At 39.5% G+C, this 18,759-nt stretch overlaps 1 protein-coding gene across 3 annotated transcripts in view; it reads left to right on the top strand.

Annotated features, from left to right (window-relative positions):
- Positions 1-18,759, top strand: part of PREX2 (phosphatidylinositol-3,4,5-trisphosphate dependent Rac exchange factor 2) — a 192,526-nt gene that overhangs the window by 81,490 nt on the left and 92,277 nt on the right. For all 3 annotated transcript variants that reach the window (XM_030011505.2, XM_030011506.2, XM_030011508.2), the window contains 9 exons: positions 4,087-4,231; positions 5,808-5,908; positions 12,704-12,807; positions 14,151-14,200; positions 14,754-14,829; positions 15,595-15,667; positions 16,840-16,982; positions 17,135-17,227; positions 18,553-18,701. In XM_030011505.2, coding sequence (XP_029867365.1) covers positions 4,087-4,231; positions 5,808-5,908; positions 12,704-12,807; positions 14,151-14,200; positions 14,754-14,829; positions 15,595-15,667; positions 16,840-16,982; positions 17,135-17,227; positions 18,553-18,701 — 934 coding nt within the window. The remainder of the gene's footprint in view (positions 1-4,086; positions 4,232-5,807; positions 5,909-12,703; positions 12,808-14,150; positions 14,201-14,753; positions 14,830-15,594; positions 15,668-16,839; positions 16,983-17,134; positions 17,228-18,552; positions 18,702-18,759) is intronic.

Here is an 18,759-nt window from a genome sequence, read left to right as displayed (position 1 = left end):
TTCCCTTTTATGACTGGCCATTTGAGTCACTGAAATGAGCAGGTTTTCTGTGTTGGATCTTCATGCAGATGATCCAACATGAAATGGTACAGAATATACCCGCAACCCCATCTTTGATGTATTCTCCCCTACCCAAGAAAGTAAGGAATTGCCATTGGCAAACCACTATCTTTTTGAATAACTGAATTAAGGTGGAAGGATACTGGGATGAAATATAATCCTGATCTCAAATGTGACCACAAATAACCTCATGTATTCAAGGTGAACCCAGCACAAAGCAGAACCAGGGAAAGATGACGCATCATCATCTTCTGGAGCTAATTTCATTCGCCAGCTAAAATATCCTAATCAGTAATGATGTTTGGAGCCCTGGTATTGAAAGAAAATACGACCTTGTAGTCAGATCTGGGATTCTTTTCCTGGTCTGCACAGATTTTCTGTCACCTGTTGCAGTAGCCGTTGTTTTGTGCCTGCATTGTAAATGGAGACTAACAATACTTTCTTTGGTCTTTTAAAGTTGAATACTGGATGTTTGCAGATCATCTGCTGTCGGACCAGAGTTTCAACTAGGGTGTTTGAGCACTGGCTAATTAATAGTACCATCAGGAATTAATAGTAGAAAAGCTAAAAAGATGTCTTAGAAGTCTAAAAACTCAACATTTAAAAAAAAAAATGAATAAACGATGTGGTAGAGATGGCGTCAAATACAACAAAAACCAGGTTTGTCTGCTTCTGTATAGGGCCTTGTCTGGAACTGGCTACAAAGGTTTTTAACAAATCCCACTTCACTGTTAAGTTTCTTGGCTCTCTTAGACTCTTGGTACCTTTAGGTAAGAAATAGAAAGAGTAGGAGTATTTTGTGTTGATGTATTTTTACTATTTCACATTATACTATTGAGCAGCTGGTAGTAGAAGTGAGTTTGAGCTAAACCTTGCCAAGTGTGAGGTCTGAGGTAGCCATCCCAACTTCAAGCCATGTCTTAGTATTTTAGCATCCTATGATTTGGTGAAATTTTCAGCTCCTGGTGTTCTCAGTGGATTTGCCACCAAGGAGACAACCATGAAAGAAAGAGGAGAGGATTTGGTACGTGCTTAGACTCAGTTTGCAACACAGAATCTTCAAAAGTGTTTCTTGAATATCTCTGTTACTCTCTCAACTTACAAATTTATCCACCTCCTCTAGCACAGTGATTTTTTTCAAAATACCTGTATAAACACCTCTTGCAAAGCACGATGCATCAACTTAATTGCAGTCAAGTTGCCAAATGACTTGGGAGCCAAACAGCTATCTTTTTAGGATTCAGATACTGTATCTAAATGTAGCCATAACACTTTCCCATTCACCCTGAACATAAAGATGCTTTAGTTGTATGTTTACTTAATATGACATGGAGCCTGTTCATGTGTGTGTATATATATATATAGGCAATTTCACTGAAGTGACTGCACATGTGAGAACAGTGTTCTATCTCCTTTGCAAGTCTGAGATGAACTAAATCAAATGAACACACTTCCTAGATCTCTTGGGCTAGGAGTGAGGCTCATGTGAGTGGCTCCCTCCTGGTTGTACTGTGTGTGCACCATTTCCTAGCAGTGCTGTAGACCCCACATCTCACACAGAATGGCAGATTGCAGTCATCTCCAGACTATGTAAATACAGCACGTGGAGCAGAGGTGAGGCACGGAAATACAGCTTGAGTGTGCCATGTAGCTGGGATTTGCTGGGCTGTTTGTGTTAGGAGACTCAGAGATTCAGTGTACTTAGAGAAACTCAACCTATACTTGTGTTTGGAATCCATATAGCAGAAGCTGAGCAAAAGGGAGAGAATGCCCTGAGTGAAGTACTTCAGCAGAGATTTTGGTGGTCGTAATTGAATTATCAACTAGGACCACTATATAGATTGTATTTTCTTGCTAGGAGAAATCAGGCTGAATTGGAAGCTTTTTACTAGGAAGTCTTTCTGTCCATTTTGGGGCTATCCTGTAACCACCCGAGGCATTCAGGAAGTTAGAAATTTACATAAAAGGTGATTATCTTTAAGGCTGATGATGCTGTGATGACCTGATTAGAATAGTCAATACAAATAAAAGCATCAACATCCTATAAGCTCCAAAAGTAGTATATTGGTTAAGTTTTCTTTTCCTGGGAATGCATCAGGTTTCATCTGTTTGTGTGGCATCACCACTATCTGGTTCATGGATAATGAGAGACAGTCCTCTTATCTGTGTCCAGTACCATTGCGTCACAGTTTAAGCCCAGCCGGTAACAAAGCACCACGCAGCCACTCGCTCACTCCCCCCGCCCCAGCCACAGTGGGATGAGGAGAAAATATAAAGGCAGGCTCGTGGTTCGAGATAAGGACAGGGGGGGATCACTTACCACTTATGGTCATGGGCAAAAGACAGGCTCAACTTGGGGATGAAACAAAATCAATAAATTTACTACAAATCAAATCAAAACAAGAATCTTAGGAAGTAAACCCAAACCTTAGAACAGCCTCCCCCCACCCCTCCCTCCTTCCCGGCTCAACCCCACTCCCGGTTCTCTCTCCCTCCTCCCCCCGGTGGCACAGGGGGATGGGGAATGGGGGTTGGGGTCAGCTCTCCACACCTTGTCTCTGCCGCTCCTTCCTCCTCAGGCGGAGGAGGACTCCTCACTCGTCCCCTTCTCTGCAGTAGGGTCCCTCCCACAGGAGACAGTTCTCCATGAACTTCTCCAACGTGAGTCCTTTCCGCAGGCTGCAGTTCCTCACAAACTTCCCTAGCGTGGGTCCTTTCCGCAAGCCGATCTTCAGTCACACACTGCTCCAGCGCGGGCTTTCCCACAGAGTCCCGGCCATCTTCGGGGGCCTCCGCTCCCCTCCATGGGCTGGGGGGGACAGCCTGCCGTCTCACCACGGGCTGCAGGGGCATCCCCTCCTCCAGCGCACCTCTGACCTCGGTGTCTGCAGAGGGGTTCCTCTCACATTCCAATCCCGTCTCCGCTGCATGTTTCCCGTCTTAAATCTTATCGCAGAGGCTGATTGTCACTGACAGGGTTGGCCTTGGCCAGAGGCGGGTCCGACTTGGACCTGGGGAAGCTTCTAGCAGCTTCACAGGAGCCGCCCTTTGCAGCCACTCCCCTGCTACCAAAAAAACCTGTGCCACACAAACCATAACCCAGTGTTAGCTTTTTCTCATGACAGGTACATTTTTTCTGGTGATATTTTCAGAATTAAAGAAGTGGCAGACTATTACTCAGATTGAATATGTACAGTTATAGTTTTAAAAATGTAAAAATCTGAACAGAAACTGAGAACGTGTATACAAGACATTCCAGAAATGTGTGGTTTTGTCCAGAATTAATAATTGTTTATTGAGAAGGTACATGGGATATGAAGGTCTGTGGTATTCATTGGAAGCACAAGCTTCTGTACGTGGCCGGTAGGATGCATAAATCAACAAAACTGGTTTTGATCATCTATTACTCAGAAAACATAATGATTTTCTCAAGAAGAGAAAGAGGAAAAAATAAACCAGTACGAAATACTGAAATAAAACCCTTGATAGCTTTCTGCTGTTGTAAAAATTCTGAAGCAAATAAAAATCAAGTTGTGTATATGCTTTTGTGGAAAAGGGGTGAATTAATCTTATGTGAAACCAACAAATGCATAACAGATAACTAGTTACTATTAATTGGAAATTTGTAAAAGTTTCCTTTAAGTGAATACATTTTTATTATCACATGGTAAGAGCAAAACCAAGGTCCTTTTTCTTTTAAACTTGTGAAGACATGACTACTCCCTTGCAAATGTTCATATACTGAAGTCTGAAAATCACAGCATTAGTATTTATTACTACAATATCAATGGTGATGTCGATATAGTAACAGTTTAACTTCACTGTGAGGAACTTAAAGATATCATCTTTTATGCTTTGTGAAGATCAGATGTTCATAGTTTAACTTTATTGTGAGAAAAAAAAATGGAAAACAGTTCCTTTACATTTTTTTGTATGTAAAATATTGGTATTGCTTCTCCATTTTTTGGAAGATACTGAAATATAATGGCAATATCACTTCATAAAATTTTAATGCATTTTTGGCAGGTTTAAAATTGGGCATGGAACAGGACACTTGGGTGATGATCTCTGAGCAAGGAGAAAGACTGTACAAAATGATGTGCAAACAAGGGAATCTCATCAAAGACAGGAAGAGGAAATTAACCACTTTCCCCAAATGCTTTCTTGGAAGGTATTATATGCATTTTATAGCATGAATTTTAATGAACTAAAACCACGTTTTAAATCTTCTTTGGGATTCTGCAGAAACCATGCGTTATTTGTAATGTCTGTGAGGCCTATTTGCCTCCTAGAATTTAGCCAAAACGTAAATTGGGTCTGCCTGAAATTTATGCGTGTGTACTTGTATTCCAGAGTAGCTTTATTAAAGGGACAAGGCTGCAAAGGCATGTTGAAAATATGAAAATGCACCAAATAAAATAGTTTCTTTAAAGAAATAATTCCCAACTTGTTTAATGCATTTTGTCTCTGAAATGCCTAGTTTAGAGTATCAAATTTGCTTTGTTACTTAAAAAATCTCTGTCTCTAAAACTGCTTCTGTCCTCCTCTTGCCTGAATGTCAGGGACAGAGTTACTAAATAAAGTTTACATGTTTAAATATTTACCCCTATTATGGGGAGGATCTTTATAATGCTATATTATACCTATGGCTTAAGAAGACAGAATGCAAGAGGAAGAGAAAGCAGTAGGTACCCTAAAAATGTGTAGATGATAAAAGAATTATTTTGGGAGGCAGAGGGATGATCACTTATTTCATTTGACTGTAAGACAGTTAAGTATGGAAAGTATTCTTATGAAGTACAGCGACTGTTTTACACAAACACGTTGTAGTGAAGATACCACTGGGTCCAAAAGTGGAAGTGAAACTTGGGAGATTTTCATCTGCTGTCAGAAATCACATAGCTGATGAGAATTGAAACCAGGAATAAGATTATAGATTGAGTTGTGGTTGAATCATGTTTCCTCAGTGAAGTTGTTGGAAGCAGGTGAAGAATCCACTCATGGTGAGGAGCCATGTGTGAAACATTTAAACCTGCCATCAAATGGCTGCTTTTCTATGCTATTTTTGAAGTGGACCCTTTTGAAGTACGGTTTTGCTGGTCCCTAGGTCACCAGTTAAAATCCGTGAATGTGGATGTTGCGCTACCTCACTACACTGTTTTTCTGATTTGTAACACACATGCAGATATCTTGCGTGATACAAATTCAATGTCTCTGAACTGTGTGAGGTTTATTGTTATACAAGCCAGGCATTTCTTGCACATGCAGTATATACTTTGTGTATATGCTCAGGATGTCAATGTGTCTGACACACCTTGGAAGTAACAGGCCTACTGTTCTATCATACTGCGATTATGTTCTGCCTTCGTGGCATATCTGCCCTGGGCAGGTGCAGTAGATATGCCTGGGATTGCCTTTATATTTGACCATCTGGTCAAATGCGGCTATGCTGGTTTAGGAAATCCCAGAAAACATGGAAGGTCTTCACCATGTGCAAGGTAAACTTCATGCAGGTAAAACTTCTGAGCAGAAAAGACATCTCAAGGGAAACCATATGTATTTATGTTGAAATAATAAAAAAGTTGAAATGAGTGGTTTTTTTAAAGGTGGTATTGACATTCTGAAGATTAATAGACTTAAGAATCACTTACTACATTAGTAAGAAACACTAGTAACTGAGAGGGAAATGTAGTGGGTCTGGTGGTATGACTTTTAAAGTTTGTTTTTTATATCTGTTTTTATTTCAGTGAATTTGTGTCCTGGTTGTTGGAAATTGGAGAGATACACAAATCTGAAGAAGGTGTTCATCTTGGCCAAGCTTTATTAGAGAATGGCATTATCCATCATGGTAAATATAATTAGTTTTAACTTACTTGTTTTCAAGGTAATTGTTGTAATTAGAGTGGACTTAATTTTGTTTGACAAAAAGATGGTCTTGTTAATGCAAGACAGCTTGTTGAATCTGCATTATATCCTTGCAGGGACCTCATGGGGCCATTGTCCATGCCTAGCAGATTTACTGGGAGAGGCTCCATTGATTTATTCAGATTACATCTATGCTGTTGGGATCACAACATTGCAAACAGGGACCTAGAGAAACGTTCCTGTTCTCTTGTAAGAAAAAATATATTCTGGGGGAAGCGAGAATGGTAGACTGCTTTTAAGGATTTAAGCCTTTTATTAAGGCCAGGCTTTTTAGGGATACATAGAATCATAGAATCATAGAATCATTTAGGTTGGAAAAGACCTTCAAGATCATCGAGTCCAACCATTAACCATGCCCACTAAACCATGTCCTTAAGTACCCTGTCCACTCGCTTTTTGAATATCTCCAGGGATGGTGACTCAACCACTTCCCTGGATAGCCCATTCCAATGCTTAACAACCCTCTCAGTAAAGAAATTTTTCCTAATATCTAACCTAAATCTCCCTTGCCTCAACTTGAGGCCATTTCCTCTTGTCCTATCTCCAGCCACCTGACAGAAGAGACCAACACCCACCTCACTACAACCCCCTTTCAGGTAGTTGTAGAGAGTGATAAGGTCTCCCCTCAGCCTCCTCTTTTCTAGACTGAACAGCCCCAGTTCCCTCAGCTGCTCCTCATAAGACTTGTGCTCCAGGCCCCTCACCAGCTTGGTTGCCCTCCTCTGAACATGCTCCAGCAACTCAATGTCCTTCCTGGAGTGAGGGGCCCAAAACTGAACACAGTACTCGAGGTGTGGCCTCACCAGTGCTGAGTACAGGGGAACAACCACCTCCCTGCTCCTGCTGGCCACACTATTTCTGATACAGGCTAGGATGCGATTGGCCTTCTTGGCCACCTGGGCACACTGCTGGCTCATGTTCAGCCAGCTGTCAACCAGGACACCCAGGTCTTTCTCTGCCAGGCAGCTTTCCAGCCACTCTTCCCCAAGCCTGTAGCGCTGCATGGGGTTGCCGTGACCGAAGTGCAGGACCCGGCACTTGGCCTTGTTGAACTTCATACGATTGGCCTCAGCCTATCGATCCAGCCTGTCCAGATCTCTTTGTAGAGCCTCCCTACCCTCAAGCAGATCGACCCTTCCCCCCAACTTGGTGTCGTCTGCAAACTTGCTGAGGGTGCACTCAATCCCCTCATCCAAATCATCAATAAAGATATTAAACAGAACAGGGCCCAACACCGAGCCCTGGGGAACACCACTAGTGACCCACCGCCAACTGGATTTCACCCCATTCACCACTACCCTCTGGGCTCGTCCATCCAGCCAGTTTTTCACCTAGTGAAGAGTGCACTTATCCAGGCCACAAGACGCCAGTTTCTCAAGGAGTATGCCATGAGAGACAGTGTCAAAGGCCTTGCTGAAGTCAAGGTAGATAACATCCACAGCCTTTCCCTCATCCACTAGGCGGGTCACATGGTCATAGAAGGAGATCAGGTTGGTCAAGCAGGACCTGCCTTTCATAAACCCATGCTGACTGGGCCTGATCCCCTTCTTATCCTGGACTTGCCATGTGAGTGCTCTCAAGACAAGCTGTTCCATAATCTTCCCCGGTACCGAGGTCAGGCTGACAGGCCTGTAGTTCCCCGGATCCTCCCTCCGACCCTTCTGATAAATGGGAGTCACATTGGCAAGCCTCCAGTCCTCTGGGACCTCCCCTGTTGACCAGGATCGCTGATAGATGATAGAGAGTGGCTTGGCAAGGACCTCTGCCACTTCCCTCAGTACTCTTGGATGGATCCCATCAGGTCCCATCGATTTCTGAGTGTCCAGATGGCGAAGTAGGTCCCTAACTAATTCCTCCTGGATTAAGGGGGGTATGTTGTGCTCTTCATCCTTACCTTCCAGCTCAAGGGGTGGAGTACCCTGAGGATGACTGGACTCCCTATTAAAGACTGAGGCAAAGAAGGCATTAAGTACCTCGGCCTTTTCCTCATCACTGGTTGCTACGTTCCCTTCTGTATCCGTTAAAGGAAAGATATTCTCCCTGGGATTCTTTTTACTGTTAACATATTTGTAAAAACATTTTTTGTTGTCCCTTACAACAAAAGCTCTAGCTGAGCTTTTGCCTTTCTAATTTTCTCTCTGTATGATCTAACAAGATCCCTGTACTCCTCCCAAGTTGCCCGCCCTTCCCTCCAGAGATGATAAACTCTCCTTTTTTTCTTGACTCCTAGCAAAAGCTCCCCATTCAGCCACGTCGGTCATTTTCCTCGGCGGTTTGACTTGCGGCACATGGGAATAGCCTGGTCCTGAGCCATTAAGATTTCCTTCTTAAAGAATGTCCATCCCTCCTGGACCCCTCTGCCCTTCAGGACCGTCTCCCAAGGGACTCTCTCAACCAGTGCCTTGAAGAGGCCAAAGTTAGCCCTCTGGAAGTCCATAGTGGTGGTTTTGCTGACCACCTTCTTTGCCTCACCAAGAATTGAAAATTCTATCATTTCATGGTCGCTAAGCCCAAGACGGCCTCCGACCATCATACCTCCCACCAGTCCTTCCCTGTTCATAAACAGTAGGTCTAGCAAGGCTCCTCCCCTGGTTGGCTCACCCACCAGCTGTGTCAAGAAGTTATCTTCCACACACTCCAGGAACCTCCTAGATTGTTTACTCACTGCTGTGTTGTATTTCCAGCAGATGTCTGGAAAGTTAAAGTCCCCCACAAGGACAAGGGTACACGATTCTGAGACTACTGCCAGCCGCTTGTAGAACAATTCATCCATCTCTTCAACCTGGTCGGGCAGTCTATAACAGACTCCCAGCACAATATCTGTCTTATTGGCTTCCCCTCTCATCCTCACCCATAAGCACTCCACCTTGTCATCAGAATCGTGTAGCTCTATACAGTCAAAACATTCCCTAACATAGAGCGCCACCCCACCACCTCTTCTACCTTGCCTATCCCTTCTGAAGAGCTTGTAGCCATCCATTGCAGCACTCCAGTCATGGGAGTCGTCCCACCATGTTTCCGTGATGGCAACTATGTCATATCTATCCTGCTGCACAATGGCTTCCAGCTCCTCCTGTTTATTGCCCATGCTGCGTGCATTGGGATAGATGCATTTGAGCTGGGTTATCGAATCCACCCCTAACATCGGCATGCTGCCCCCAGGCTCATCTCTGGTGCACCTAGTTTTATCCCTTACCCCCGTCAAACCTAGTTTAAAGCCCTTTAAACATGTTCAGCTAAGAATTGTAGAAGAGAGTGTCACAGCTGGCTGTTCATAAGTGTGTCTGCTCATCTGTTAGGTATTACAAGTGGAGCTGGTGGAATGCAACCTAGAACCCAACAGCTGAATCTTTTGAATTTTAAGGCCTTATTTTCACTACATTGTATAGTTACTAAAATGGGTATTTTTATGCTGAAACTTTCAGTCAGCTATCTGTGTGTAGCTCATTCTGGAGAGAAGTATCACTGAAATCGTTCAGTTTTGAGCCGATAAGAAGGTTTGATTTCTGGAGGTAATTTGCACTGGCAACATTTTTCTCTTACCAGAGCAGGTCCTCATTTCTTTCTCTTTTACAAGGTATAGTCCAACAGGACCATGTAAGCAAACTGGAGAAACTTCTGTTTTTGAAGGCATGTTTGGCTTACAATAGGTACAGTCACTTAAAAAAAACAAATAGTGAAACAGTTGTGAAGTTAGCTACTGTTCCAGCATGGATCCAGGGTGGAAATTTAGATGGAATCATTGGTAATATACATTTTAATGCTTTTATACTACAGCCAGCTTTTTAAGTTCTTTGCCACAATGTTTTCAGTGTCCTTGACAGGAAAGAAAACGGAGTAACAGAGTGCCACTTAGCTGTGTGCATTTTAAACATACGCAGAGTAGGAGGAAAAACATTACAGTTATTCATCAATAGTCATGTAGTCTTTAATTCTTTAATGTCAGTCTACATGATTTTCCTCCACCATCATTCAAATGTCAGATGCTATTATGTTTACTACACACACAGAATTATTTCAATGGAATGATTCTATTGCCAAAGATTCTTCTCCTGATCTTGTAATTTATATCCCAAATACACTCATAGACTTTCTCAATACAGAGTTCAATGAATACTGTGTAATTTCATGAGATAAAAGGGTAATTATATTACAGCATAGAAATGTGAGCCAGACATGCTTCTTTGAATAGTGGATCCAGCTGTGGTTCAGTGAAAATAGAATTCTTAAAATAAAGTTGAATAAACCATCTGTTTTCACAGAGGGAGCAAGGGAGAAGGAAATTTTGGCTGTTATTCACATTGCAAATGTTATAGAGGGCTTTGTTAGACTTTGCATATTCACTATGCTGGTCATTATTTTCACTGTGCTGGGCTTCATTCTAGCAATGCCAGACCCATGTTGTGATGGGCATTGTTTTATTTCCTGATGTGTGAACTCTTGCGAGTAGAAAAGTTATGGGTTTTCCTTGTGAGGTTTTTTTTTCTTTTCTTCCTTCCTCCAGTTTTGCAAAAGGGAAAAATCTGTTTGTATGTTGCTATTTTAAATCCACCTGGTGGCATTCTGTAATATCTGAAATGACTTATATCAGCCAGTGTGCTGAGATGTTTTGTCCAGTCACTTGCTGCTGCTGATTAGAGATGGAAGCTTCCTCTCAAGGCAGCAAGGAGCTTTGTAGTTACAAAATTAATCTGACTATCGTATAGTTTTAAAATGAGTAAGTATTTACGTTGCGGTGCAGTTTCTTGGACTGGTGCACTGATCTGAGTCAAAATTACCCTGGCAAAAAAAGTAAAAGAAAATACCAGTTTAAATCTGCATCAGTTCCCTTTTCTTAGTGTGTGCCATGTGAATCTATTCCAACACAAAATACAGGTACATTGTTTCGGAGTGACATGCAAAACAACTTGAGGTTCCTTATTTTAGTGGGAATGGAGTGTTTTGTCAGCTTTAAATGTTTGAAACTCAGGATATGCCAGCTCTGTGGACCTGTTCTGTTAAGTTTCTGGTGCACTGAGTGTGAGTAGGGGCTGCAAAGACAGAGCAGTGCTTGTGTTCCTTGAAGAGCATAGCCTGCTCTGTTCATCATGGGCATGCAAGAAAGGAAAGGTGCTTGTAGGCCTGGTTCCCCTCCCAGTGCATCTGTGTAACAGTGAGGAACAATTTGGCCTCAGGCAATGCTGTCCTGGTGGTGGTTTTTCTATTTGCTGTAGTTGCTGGTTTTGGAAACTCTTAATGTATGTTAATCTAGTGGAATATATTTTTTCTTCAACAGTAGGAAATTTTTTTTAATTACAGAACTAGAAGATATCTTTTTTTTCCTGAGTTAAACCATCACAATCCATTAACATTCATTTAGATACTTATGCTAGGCATTATATATGAAAATTTTGTAGTCTGTGTCTGATGTATTGAAAAGCAATGATACGTAAAAGAGCTTAGGGGTTATTCTGGATAATCACCTTAGCATGAGCCATCAGTTCAAGGCAATTGGAATAATGTCCTGGGCTTTACTATTAGTAGATATATCAAATACAGGTAGTTATGTTGCTCTTGCACATGACACTGGTGAAACCACTTAATATATGAAGTCCAGTTTTTATGTCCATGTATCAGATGATGTGTGGAGATACTGAAGAGCTTGAAGGGTCATGAGAAACGATGCAGACAGAAGGCACCTTACTACGCAAAGTTTATGACTCCTAACTAAATTTTTTTAAGAGAATAATGTATGGTGGTCTAATCACTTGGTATAGGAAGGCATGCACAGAAGAATTACCTAACACTGTCAGGCCTGTTACTCTGATTAATGAAGACATTACAGTACCCTCCTTTATCAGTTGATGACATGCAAATTTAGTTTCAAAATTGAAGCTTACATCTGCAAGCAAAACAGTAATTAATACAAGACAGTTATCCTAGGATGGTGCTAGTGCCTAGTGCTGTCCTCAGCCATCAAATAAATTAGCTGTTTTTCAGAAAGACTTGCTGTAGTACCGTTTCCAGAAGTTTTGTATCATACAATATGACTGTTTTGACAAAACACTTGAAGTTGTGAGGTTTGTTGCTGGAATCTTGTGAAACTCTGGAAATCCACCGGTTAAGATCCTTTTTCATGGGTCTTTGGGGACATGGATTATCAACACCTTCGTAATGATTGCCAGTCTCTTGCACTTAAGACTTTCAGCTGGCTATGTATAGAGGAAGATGTTCCCTCACTCCTTCCTCCCCAGTGCAAGACTGGTCAGATGTGTTGTGGAGGGTTTGTATCTTTACTGTCTCATCTGAGACTGACCTCAGCAAGAATTAGAACAGAGAATAATGTGGAACGATAATATAAATAGTTGCAAAAGAAGCTTTATTTGGCTATTTGGTTGATAAGCTTTGCAAAAGTGCTGAAGACTAGAAAGATTGGAATGCCTACTTTTTCAGGCTGTTTCCTGCCTGTTTGTCTTTCTTACTCTTTGCCCCGTGAATTGAAATTGTTTGGTTTCTTCTGGACTACTTAGACGTTGTGAAAAATATTGTCACCAGTGACATAAAGGAACTTAGGGCAGATGATCTCACTGCACTTCCTGCCCTCCCTGTCTGAAATCTACCTATTGCTGTGTAATTGGCTGTGATTAGAAGAAATTATGCTGGCCCTCTTCTCTCTTGTTGATTTCTTCAGAAAGTTACCTAACAATACATGATTTTTTTTTTTTTATTTTTAATGTAGTTACAGATAAGCACCAATTCAAACCTGAACACATGCTGTACAGATTCCGATACGATGATGGAACATACTACCCCAGAAACGAGATGCAGGATGTGATCTCTAAGGTACAGAATAGAATAGTTGCTATTACTAGGAAGGACGCACAGGAAATGGAGGTTCTGCTTGAAAACTAATGTAAAATATTATGCTAGGGTAAACAACATCCCCTCACATTTGCCTGTCTATATTTATGTGAATCAAACTCAGTTTTCCATTTGTAGGGGAAGATTTTGGCTTGTTGTTACACGTTTTAATACAAAATTAGTTATTTTTTACTTATTTTTGTTATTTAATGGTGTCATATGCAGGATGCATTGCCTGTGTTTCTGGGTGATTCTAAAGCTGGTGTTTCAGTCTGTTGTATTTTTCAGTCCATTTTAATAGATGTGAACCTATATGTAGAAAAATGGTTTTAATTTTCTCTTAAATCTGAGTGTCTTTTATTAGTGCCTTAACAAGGCAGTAAATCTGCAGTCATGTAGATGTTTAAACACAGATAAGTAGTGCTATCCATCTATGCTACTGAGTATAACAAAATGATTGAACAAAGTTGCCTTTGAACTCATGCATATTCAAACGTTTCATGATTTTGAGGCGATAGAAAATGTCAGTATTTGGGTATTACATTACCGTTGTCATTCGCTTTTCTGCTGGCATTTGTTAATGTAAGGTATATCTAGAAGAACCTTCAATACTGAACTACCAGGCACATCAAGGTAGGATGGAATCTAATTTGACACAACTTTTAATTGTTATACATGGTTCTTCTTGCATGTTATAAACATAATTGGGTTTTGATAGTCTGCTAAGTAATACTAATGTGATTTCTTTTTTTACATAAAATTTTCTGATGGTAATTTCTTAAACTCTTCCAAATGTTTTATTTTTTGTTTTTACTTGAAAATTTTCCCAATCTTTGAATCTTTTTGCATTTTTTTTTAAGTTTATTGGTTAGTTATAATTTCAATTTGTAAGTAAAGTATTGATGCGTATAATCAAATGCAGTGTTTTTTCCTTTAATTACTCACTTTGTGTGTAGAATAGCAACCAGTGATTGGGAAAACCTTGTGGAAACATTGCTTTATCTTTCAGGTTTTGTGTACTTTTTCAAAATACTATACCTTCAGAATTTTTTAATGCTACGTTAAAACTAATAATTTTTGCATGTGTCTCAGTGAAGCTGAGATTAGATTGGAAATGTTTTCTTTCTCATAATTTATTCATCAATATTGTTATCTGGAAATACTAAGTTTTGGCATATGAAAATATACAGAAATTTGAACATACTTTTTTTACTGTCTAAATGAAGTGCATTTAGAACATATAGGCTTCCTCACTGCATCCGTTCCTCTTATGTTCTCCGTGGTGTGAACATGTGGTTAACTAACCTCCTCGTTCTCTTTAACAGGGTGTACGACTGTACTGTCGTCTTCACAGTCTGTTTACCCCAGTAATTAGGTGAGTCCAATTGGGAAATCCTTAGAGAGTCATTCAGAAGAAGTATATAATCCGAAGATACTGTGTTTGAATGTAGGAACCTAACCCATCCTTTCAAGATAGGTCTCTTTGGAGTAATCAAACAAGTTTGAAGGGCTATCAAGACAAAAAGCATAACTGAATCATTAAATGACTGCAAACTCTGTTCAATATGACCTTTTTTTAGAGACTTTTGTAGCATTCTAGGTCCTGATGGATAGGCTTATATGCATACTGTATATATTAATACACTCCTTTACTAACACTCCATTACCTCATTTAGAGAATCCCAGCTGTAACATAACAACTGCCTTTATGCTCCAGTGACATTATCACCCAAGTAAGATACGGTCAGCCTCCTTTCTATCTACACTGAAAGGTTTGACTTGCTTTCTTACTCCAGAGGCAGCTTCTGAACCATTACAAAATGCTCAATTCATGCTTGCACTAAATTGATTATAAAATACAAGGGTTTTTTCTGTTAGGCTCTTTTGAGTTTTTGTTTGATTTTCTTAAATTGTTTTGTTTTGAACAGGGATAAAGATTATCACTTGAGAACCTACAAATCTGTGGTCATGGCTAACAAACTCATAGACTGGTTGATTGCACAGGCAAGTATACACCTTTGGATTTATGTATGTTTTGCATTTCAATTCTAATTTGAAAGGTAGTGATGTATTAAGCAGAATAACATGTAGACACTTTGTGTAATGGTTATTAAATCAGCACATGTAAGTGTAATCCTCTTAAACTAGTAAAGAAACAGAAATCAGCTGTCAGCAGCCATGCTGTTCATCCCTTTTGTGCATATCTTCCCTATTTGCAATTGAACTTTAAATGTTTTAATGAGACTTAGCTTTGTGATTCAGCATGTAACATTGTTCATGGCTTAAAATGAAATGGATAGGCTCTGAAAAACTCTAAATTACTAACTAGATGGATAAAAGTCAGTACCAATTTGCTGTTATCAGTTCTGTTTTATTTTAAGCAAACTAGGAACAAGAACGGGGTATCCTGTTCACTCAGTCAACATGCACCCATTTTATAAAATAAAAGTTAAAAACTTTGACACTTTTAGATTCTATTATGTTCAATTTTTATGGAGAATGTAGTGTTTCTAAAATGCTTACATATTTATTTGTAACTATAAAGAGGTATACCATACAAGGGTCCCTTCCAACCCAAACTATTCTATGATTCTATGATAAACATGTATATACTGTTTTATATGTATGCTATAAATGTGTATATAAAGATGGCTGTGGTAAATATAATCTACAACCATTGCCAGCCCTGTGAGGTTATGCCATTGTACATAGTATCCATTTTGCTGCTATATTAAAATATATTTAAAAAAATACGCTATGGTTTAACAGGGGGATTGCCGGACAAGGGAGGAAGCTATGATATTCGGTGTAGCTCTTTGTGATAATGGGTTTATGCACCATGGTAAGTAAATACATTCTGTACAAGCTATGCTTACCTTCCTACCTTTTGTTTAATGCTGTCTACATATTTGGAGGGAAATGCAGGGCCTGGTAAAGATTATAGAAGGAATAGGAAGTTCTTTCACTGTATTGCTGAAGTGACCTATGCTACAATCTGGAAGAAAAAAAATAGCTATTGTATACCCTGAAAATTATTTTCAGTTAATTTTATAACATATATTGAGGAATTCATCCTCTAATGGATTTAGGGGGGGCAGTTTTATTAGCCACTTGGAAAGAAATTTCTTAAGCAGGTACTACATGTTTGCACAGATGAGGCAATAAAAACTTAGGAAATATGTAGAAAAGAAAGCAGACATTTTGGGGGGAATGAATAAAGCATGGAGGATCATGACTTTAGAAAAGCGAAGTGGTGACAGTAGGAAAAAGTGGACTGTAGAAAAATGAGAAAATCATAAGGACAGCAGCAAACAATGAGGAAGGGAGACGAGAGCAGATATGTGTGCAGTACCAAAAATGAGGTGAACAAGGTCACACTTAATACCATCAGGGGCAGGATTTCAGTGAAAGGATTGAAGCAGTAGGTCATTTACTGAAATGAAAAAAGGAAAAAATTATTTCCTCATCAGGTTGTTTAGAGAAGGAGGGAGAATTAACTTCCTCTCTGGCACTGTTCATTCTTTTTCCTTTGATTTTTAAATATACAAACTGCATCCGTCTGCTGTTCTAGTTGCTTCCACATCCCCACCAAACCCATTTCTAATGCTGAACCTGGCATGCTTTACCACCTGGAGAGTGCCAGAACTTGGTGCTGAGCATCTCCAGCAGCTGTCCAGCAGAACTTTTCAAAATCATGTATTTAAACCCTTTTTAGGAAAAAACCTTGTGCTTGCCATTTTCACTAAAACCATTTCAGGCTAATGCGTCTTCCTCAGCTTGGTGGAATCCAGATGTTGTAGTTGAAAATGAGCTTAGTGATACCCATCTGTGATGGATCTAAGTGAAAATTGTTTATGTTAAAAATTAAGATTTCCCTAGATGCACACACAAAAATAGTTTGCTAGCATTTAATATGTGTATGCATGTTCAGCATTTTATGGTTCATGAAAGACACGATAGTCAAAAGTTTAAGAGGAAAAAAAGGGTTAATATGTGTGGGTTTGTATCATACAGTGTTAGAGAAAAGCGAATTTAAGGATGAACCACTGCTGTTCCGTTTTTATGCGGATGAAGAAATGGAAGGGTCAAATATGAAGCACAGACTCATGAAACATGATCTGAAAGTAGTGGAAAATGTCATAGCCAAGTCATTACTGGTGAGTGAAACCCAATGATTGTATGCTTTGATGATTAAAAAAATTGCTGTAGCGACAATAAATTAGCAGTGTGTATTGTTATTTAATGGGAATATACTTTAGCTCTTCTTAATGCCTTTCTGAACAATGTTCTGAACAATTTTATTTTTCAGATTAAATCTAATGAAGGCAGTTATGGTTTTGGTTTAGAAGATAAAAATAAGGTTCCAATTATCAAAGTGGTGGAGAAAGGATCAAATGCTGAGGTATCAAGTATTATAAATTATCCTCCCTGTTTTATTCACTTGGTCACAGATGTATGTTTTCCACATCAGTTAGGAAAATCTACAGTAGTAGAAGGTGACAGTGACAACTTTCCAAGAAAGCTGTGGGTAGGAATCTTTTTTCTTCCAATTTTTTCCCTTAATTTTGTTTTTTGTTTTTGGTTGTTTTTTTTAATATTGCTCTGACCATTATCAACATTCATTTGCTGCTCAGGTAAATTGTCATATTGAGTGGTGATATAAAAGTTATCATTTTATTTTTATAAGTTTTATAATATTCCAGTGATGACATTAATCATGAATGGAATAAACATTTGTGGAAGAATATGAAATGAGTATAAAGCTAGTCTGTGAGTTGCACTCGATATATTTCTTAATAAGGGATGTATCAAGCTTTGGATAAAGTCTAGAATTTGATAATCTGAATGAATTACAGCCTTTCTGTTTGTTAGTATTGCTTTAGATTCTGTTTGGGTAAATTCATATTCTACTGAACTGCATGGGAATCTCTATACATCTAAACATGAAGAATGAGTCTCTTCCATGAGAGAAAAAATCTGGACCTACATTTCAAGCCTTTCTAAATCTTGTGGTGGAATAGAAATTTAAGATAAAAATAGATACAGCAAATCAATAATATAATACAGCCACAGAGCTATATTGAGGGTGATTTGTAGCAGTCAGGTTCTGCCATGAACTCAGATGGTGCTAAGGCTTAGCCTGTGCCCTGAGCCATTCTGTGTACTCCTGCCATCCAACTGGTTATGGTTCCTTTCTTGTTAGACCAGAGTTTAAAAACTGTATGCAATTTGGCTTGCCATACCTTTGGCTCAAAGGCCACAAAATGTTTAAGGATATTGTTTTGTTTTGGAACTTCATAAATATTCACTTACGAAAATATTAATAAGGTCTTTCCTTATGAAAAGAAGCTTTAGTTCCTTTGGAGAATGATGGATTAGGTAATGTCATAAAAAAACCCAAACCAAACTGGCTCAATAAAGCTGTTGTGTTAATTATTACAAATACTAACTGATATTGTAATACTGTCATAAAATCTTGATTAAGACTAGGTCTTGTATTTAGGTCTCTTCAGAGTGAGTGTTCACTGTACCCTTCATGTCAATTTAACCAGTTCTAGAAGTGTTTTGTGGTGTAGGTCTTTTGTGCATGGTATGTGAAGGAGGCATAAAGAATGTAAAAGAAATGTGCACATCTTTATTCCTATTGGGGTTGCATGCCAGCAGAAGAAAACATAATATTAGTGGTTATAAAAGGCAAACATATGCACAACTTTTATTGTTTTCTAGATGGCAGGCTTGGAAGTTGGGAAGAAAATCTTTGCCATTAACGGTGACCTGGTTTTTCTGCGACCCTTCAGTGAAGTGGATTGCTTCCTGAAAGCATGTTTAAGCAGCAGAAAGCCCCTGCGGGTTCTTGTGAGCACTAAACCACGGGAGTAAGTTGTCATTCCTTTGGGGGGATTTTTACAAACTACAATTGAAGTGAATTTTAAA

Source organism: Aquila chrysaetos, chromosome 4, assembly GCF_900496995.4.
Source record: "Aquila chrysaetos chrysaetos chromosome 4, bAquChr1.4, whole genome shotgun sequence".
NCBI classification, from domain to species: domain Eukaryota; kingdom Metazoa; phylum Chordata; class Aves; order Accipitriformes; family Accipitridae; genus Aquila; species Aquila chrysaetos.
This window is presented reverse-complemented; position numbering and strand designations above follow the sequence as displayed.